The sequence below is a fragment of the Mixophyes fleayi genome, chromosome 12 (assembly GCF_038048845.1).
Source record: "Mixophyes fleayi isolate aMixFle1 chromosome 12, aMixFle1.hap1, whole genome shotgun sequence".
Taxonomy (NCBI): Eukaryota; Metazoa; Chordata; class Amphibia; order Anura; family Limnodynastidae; genus Mixophyes; species Mixophyes fleayi.
Window position 1 is genome coordinate 111,434 of NC_134413.1, and position 6,541 is coordinate 117,974.

Consider the following 6,541-nt stretch of genomic DNA (forward strand, 5'->3'; position numbering starts at 1 on the left):
AGAAGTGAGGCGATTATAGATTTGCTGCTTAACTAATTCGGAGGTGAATGGGATTTCAGAAATTGGACGATACGGTAGAGAAAAGAACATGTTTAAAGGATGAGGGGAAGATGTCTGTGGAGAGGGGCAAGGTGATAGGTGGACTAGCTGCAGGCATCGGGAGAGAGGAAACGGTGGAGGTGAGAGGGGATGGGTATATGGCAGCCGGAGAGAAGACAGAAAAGCATGGACCTCATCCCCAGAGACAGGGGAATGAACACATATAGGCTGGCTAGAGGTGAGGGTAGAGTGGATGGGGCTTAGCAGGAGGTGATATCTTGTCAGATGGTGTCAATTTTGGAAGTGAAATGGAGGCAAAGAAGTGGAATGAAGAGGTGGTAAAAATGTCACCAGAAAAGTCTGGACCCCAGAACTATTTTCATTGGTTCTCTTTTTAATTTAATGTTAAATTGTTCCTTTTGACATGTAGATTCAGCCTAATCTGATGTATTTACCAGACTGTCTGGCTCCCTAATATCACCCATCTAATCCTTGTGCAGTTACAGCTGTATTTAATGTGGACAGTTCAATCTGCCTCTGATAAACCAGAAAGCACCAATGTCACCATTTGTCCCATCTCCACTGTGCTAACCCCTAAGTATACTTAGAGACACCGACACACAAGTGGACCGCAGATCTTCCCAGCATTTCATATAGTTCAAACCTGCCACCACCCACATCCCCACCTCTGCCTGTCCTCTGATCCTCAACTCCCTGTCGGCCCTGTGTGACCGATAGCTGGAGGATTAGGTCTACTTAGGGTGAGCAGGTCCATGCTATGGACTAAATTAGTATGAACACCTCAGATGCGGAACTACACCCCAGTACATCATTGGATGCTACCTAATGGGGGAGGGGATATGGTTAAGGGCAAAGTTTCCAATTTAACGAATAAGCAACATTTGTCAGTGATAATGATTTTTTGTATTTATCTATAATTTGTGCTACAAGCTTAAATAAATGCTATTTGTGTTGGCCACACAGGCAAAGCAACCAAATATTACGAGATCTGGATAATCCGTCCGAAGGCCGATCAGTCTGCATTGATGAGCAACGTGCTGAACAGATGTGAGGGACCCTCCAAACCTTGTGCTCTCTGCATGAGTATAGGGGTGCACCCCGTGGCGATTACTTATCACCATGAATAGCCCAACTATATACATTTGGTGGGAAGTTCTATTTTTGTTACCAATCCATTTGCATCTTCCCTCTAGGTATAAGCAGAACATCTGACATACCGCAGCTAAAGCGGTTCAGAGCCAGGTTTGCAACTTGATTTCCAGCATATACATCAGAGAGGAGTGCTATGGACCCAGTACTTCCATGAACAGACATAATAGTAATATTGTGTTATGTAACAGCAGCACCCTGCAGGTGCCATCACACTGGCTGTCGTGTGAACAGCAGCAACCTCCATAACTTGACGCTCCCTTTATTCTCAGAAAAAGGACAAAGTGTCATCCTCAAAATTCCCTAATAGTCTTGGAGTCCATGTAAAATAATGGCTACAGAACGTTACCAACATCTGAATATAAAGCCCAGGGATCCTCTGCTGATTAGGAGGTACCAGCCAGATGTAGGGGCAGAGTATCCATGAAAAACAATATTTATACATGCAAAAGAGGATATAGCTTGAGAAACGCATGCAATACCCAGAATGACAGATGTGGCATGGTGTATATAAAAGCAGGGACATATCTTAAACACTTGTCTCTGATTAAGTAATTTCATCTTATAAATGAGAAGTTATACAGCCGGTTGGGGTCCAACACTTTATGGCTCCATTATGGAGCAGGATCATTTCATCAGCCCCAGTAACTCCATAATGTTATGCTGGAAAGAAGCACGATCATCCACTGTACTCAGTAAACACTCAAACACTTCAAAATGCATTGAATGAAAATACATTATTTATTCTCAAGGTCTTGGACAAGAAGCATAAAACGAACGCTTGAGGTTCTGTTTGTCCGCAGGAGTCAAAAGTACAAAATAAAATACAAATAAAAATATAAATATTCTCAAAATTCAACATAAGTTAACTAAAACCGTCTACAGGAAATAAAACGTTTTCATGGAAAACTTGGAAAGACAGAGACGGAATTACAATCAACGGAAGATACGGCACGTTCACCATGTGTCCGGCTTCAATATATATTTATATATACTCTATATCAGACTTACAAAATAAATCTTGGCTGTTATGGAGCTGCTAAGTGCTAGATTCACCAAGCAGTCTGCAGCCAGCACCAAGAAGCCGGTGTACCGGCGCTGTACACACAACACAGCTTCAAAGTCAGACGATGAGACATTACCCAACGTGTTAATCACTGTCACAGCAGTGACGATACATCATGCTACATATTAACGGGAGAAGTCACAAGAAGTCCATGCCAGTGCTCCACATCAGGAAGAGGTATCAGATGGAAGGGTCTACTGCTGCATGGGCACAACTACAGCGGAGGAGTTAGACAGCCACCAAAGCCAGAGGTATGGGTGGCAGCTCTTGGGCACTGGGACGGTGTCAAATTGTATTTTCAACTACAAGCTGCCCACAACTTGGCCAGAGATGAGTGGACCAGACATGCACAGTATAGCAGCAACAGGCTATCTTACAATATGAGGCGGTAAACCCACATCACTTATTGCCTGTGAAATTATGGAGAAAGTCACCAAGCTTTGATTATTTGTGGGTACAGTTCCAGATAGACCCCATCATTGTCATATTAGTTCTGCATTACAAGGCCAATAGGGTGGGAGAGTTGAGAGAGTCTGACGATTGCTCGTTACTGCTGCTCCCTCTCCGATGAGCAGCTCCACAGTTGGGGAAGGGCTCAGACTCTGGGTATGTGAAGACAAAAGATGTGGTGTACGTGGTGCAAGTCGGCGTGCAGGTAACAACTGGTGTGCAGAGGGGCTCCATATCCACTGCCAGTGTGTTGTACAGAGGTTCCCAATCAGAGCTGTACAGGGCACTGGACAGATCCACATCTGGGACAGAGCGAGCAGCATCGGAAGCTCCAGCAGGAGTGGGGCTGAAGAGGAAGTCATCCAGGGGCTCGGACTTGAGTTCCAGCGGTATCTGGAGCTGGGAGGTCTCCTTTTCTTCAGGAATGGAAGACTGTGGAAGACCCACTGAAAAGAGATGTTGTACCTCAGGTTCTTGAGAGCTAGAAGAACATGGGACCTCAGAGATCAGACCTAGGTCCAGGGCCGATGTTAAGTCCTGAAAAGTCCCCTCCAAGTCATGTGGAATCTTGCAAGCTGGTTTATGAGCAATGAGGATGAACTCCAGTTTCTCCTTTTCCTTCAAGAGGGCTGCAATCTCCGCTTGTAAAGCAGCTTTATCATCCTCCAAGTCATCGGTTTCCTAAGGAAAGTGAACAAGCTGATTAGACCATGTTATTGTGCATAAGAGGCCATCATTAGAACAACAGCCGTGTGCATCATGGGGTAGGAGATTAGACACTTACAGCTTGGAGGGTGTCTGTCAGCTCACGGCGACGATTACGGCATTTAGCTGCTGCCATTTTGTTTCTTTCCCGTCTGACTCTCCGTTTTTCCTCCTCATCAGGGGAAAGCTGTGGAATTGAAGACAGAATGTTAACATGGAGAATAGTGTTTGGATCTTTGCATAACAAGAGGTGGTCACAGACTGGTTATCTCAGACACAAGCTGGACAGTTACCTGTTCTAGTTTTCCTCTCCTGCCCAGGCTCTGGCCTCTTACAGATGACCCTTTTATCACCCCAATCCTGCTGTATGTTGGAGCGGTCCCATAGGGGTGAGCTCTAGATTGAGATGGGGCTACAGAGGATATCAGGGTAGGTTGCACCAGCCACTGCAGATCTGGGGAAGTAGAGATGGCCGTAACAGTGGGGACAAAGCTGCCACTGGACTCTGTGCCAAATTCCTGAAATAAGAAAGACAAGGTCAGCATATAGCAAAACTCAAATAAAAAAAAATGCACTTTCCCCATCTACACATTCAGAGGGCTCATTCATTGCTCCAGAGCTGGATGCTGTGGGATCATGCAGCTCATTCATTCATTACCCCAGGTAGTGGGATCAGGGATCTCATTCATTCATTGCTCCAGGTAGTGGGATCAGGGATCTCATTCATTGCTCCAGGTAGTGGGATCAGGGAGCTCATTCATTGCTCCAGGTAGTGGGATCATGCAGCTCATTCATTGCTCCAGGTAGTGGGATCATGCAGCTCATTCATTCATTGCTCCAGGTAGTGGGATCATGCAGCTCATTCATTCATTGCTCCAGGTAGTGGGATCATGCAGCTCATTCATTCATTGCTCCAGGTAGTGGGATCATGCAGCTCATTCATTCATTACTCCAGGTAGTGGGATCATGCAGCTCATTCATTCATTGCTCCAGGTAGTGGGATCAGGGAGCTCATTCATTGCTCCAGGTAGTGGGATCATGCAGCTCATTCATTCATTGCTCCAGGTAGTGGGATCATGCAGCTCATTCATTCATTGCTCCAGGTAGTGGGATCATGCAGCTCATTCATTCATTGCTCCAGGTAGTGGGATCATGCAGCTCATTCATTCATTGCTCCAGGTAGTGGGATCATGCAGCTCATTCATTCATTGCTCCAGGTAGTGGGATCATGCAGCTCATTCATTCATTGTTCCAGGTAGTGGGATCATGCAGCTCATTCATTCATTGCTCCAGGTAGTGGGATCAGGGAGCTCATTCATTGCTCCAGGTAGTGGGATCATGCAGCTCATTCATTCATTGCTCCAGGTAGTGGGATCAGGGATCTCATTCATTCATTGCTCCAGGTAGTGGGATCATGCAGCTCATTCATTGCTCCAGGTAGTGGGATCAGGGAGCTCATTCATTGCTCCAGGTAGTGGGATCAGGGATCTCATTCATTGCTCCAGGTAGTGGGATCATGCAGCTCATTCATTGCTCCAGGTAGTGGGATCAGGGATCCGCACAGCCAATCCCAGCACAGGAGTAGGATATAAATAGCTGTGACGTCAGGATGACGCAGGAGTCGCTCTGGAGTCTCCTGAATGAACTCTGGATTTTTATCAATGAATCCGCGTTACACACACGGGGGAGGGAGGGGGGGACTGAGCCCATCACCCGCTGCACCACCCGCCCTGACCCCCCACCTCCAGGCGGACACCTGGCTGGCACTTACCGGCGGTGTGAGCGGGGATCCCATGCTGGAGAACGAGGCTGAGGGAGACGGGTAATAAGTCAGACTGTCCCCGGCGGGAGATGCGCTGCTGCACCGGGAAGAGGCGGCGTCGTAGTCGGTGGAGAAGCCGTGATACATGTCTGTGCTGGCTGCGCTGTCCGTACGATGTGCTGGGAGCTGCTGGAGCTGTCACTGCTGCCTCTCTGTGCGCTCTCCTCCCTTTATACCAGCCGGAACATACTATGTGTGCGCTCGGCGGGGGGGGCGGCCGTTCCTGGAAGGGGATCCTGTATCACACAGCCGGGGAGGGCTCAGCCGTCCAGTGTCTCCTCACACCGGGGCACCTCCCACCCTGTCCGCATCCTTCCACACAGCTGCAGTGTCAATAAAACACGGCCGCCCCCCGTGGATTCTCCCAAATGGTTCGATCCAAACTCGGGAATCCATGACGCAGATGTCCTTAAAAGGAAAACATCCTGTGTTGGGGCGTGGTTATCGGAGGGGGCGGGGCTGCCGGGAAGAGCCCTGAGAGCAGCAGAGGAGGGAGGGGCAGAGACACAACAAACACTTCCATGGACACAATATAACAATAACAGTACAGGTGACATCATTACATAGGAGCAGCCCCTATAGAGCCATCTCTATATTATATTATTATGTCATTTATTCTCTGCCACCTAGAAGTCACTATGAGATGAGACAACAACCCTTTAATGACAGTTATGTTGGGGGTTGTAGTGTAATTAGTGACAGCCATGTACTCTGTGGGCACTGACTGTCTCTGGGAGGGGAGAGCGGCCTCAGGCCTGAGGACATTACTTTCACATTACTTTGTTTAGTCAGTTTACTGGATGAGCCCTCCCTCATCTGAGAGAACAGCACAGGATTCCCTCCCCCCCTGTGTGAGGCCAGAGGCAGGGATTCCCTCCTCCCACATGAGGCCAAATTAGGGATTCCTTGTTGTGAAGAGGGATTCCCTCTGCTTGCAGTGACATCACTGTGCAGAATCTGTCTCAGTATATGTCCCCATGCCGAACATTTACCTAAATCCACAAATGGGGTCACAACAGTGGTCTAATAGCAGGGTATTACCAACATGTGTAACCTTCACCTGTGGATTCGTGGCTTTGTACTCTTATACATAACAGAAGAAGAGTATACTGTCCATACGTCAGTAGCGTATATTATATATAGTTCATCTCAATTCATAGCAGTAGAAAGCAGCTATTAAATACACTACATTAATGTCAATCACTGTGCACACTATGCATAATTTATGCTCAGAAACAAATTTAAAAGGTTATTTAGGCCCATATGCTGAGCCCTATACATCTAAAGAT

The 6,541-nt window shown here is 47.3% G+C and overlaps 1 protein-coding gene across 1 annotated transcript; it reads right to left on the bottom strand.

Annotated features, from left to right (window-relative positions):
• Nucleotides 1-1,958: 1,958 nt before the first annotated feature.
• On the bottom strand, nt 1,959-5,491 carry FOS (Fos proto-oncogene, AP-1 transcription factor subunit). The gene is made up of 4 exons (XM_075191764.1): nt 5,202-5,491; nt 3,724-3,948; nt 3,510-3,617; nt 1,959-3,406 (listed from the first exon to the last, which is right to left on the bottom strand). Exons 1-4 carry the CDS (start codon nt 5,337-5,339, stop codon nt 2,774-2,776), a joined length of 1,104 nt encoding a protein of 367 aa, XP_075047865.1. The 5' UTR covers nt 5,340-5,491; the 3' UTR covers nt 1,959-2,773.
• Nucleotides 5,492-6,541: the final 1,050 nt, after the last annotated feature.

What these genes read in the sequence shown, in the direction of transcription:
- FOS (XM_075191764.1), bottom strand. Translation starts at nt 5,339, where the DNA reads ATGTATCACGGCTTCTCCACCGACTACGACGCCGCCTCTTCCCGGTGC. An exon ending in GATCCCCGCTCACACCGCCG is followed by an intron (nt 3,949 to 5,201) that starts GTAAGTGCCAGC and finishes TTCTTATTTCAG; the next exon opens with GAATTTGGCACAGAGTCCAG. An exon ending in TGACAGACACCCTCCAAGCT is followed by an intron (nt 3,407 to 3,509) that starts GTAAGTGTCTAA and finishes CACTTTCCTTAG; the next exon opens with GAAACCGATGACTTGGAGGA.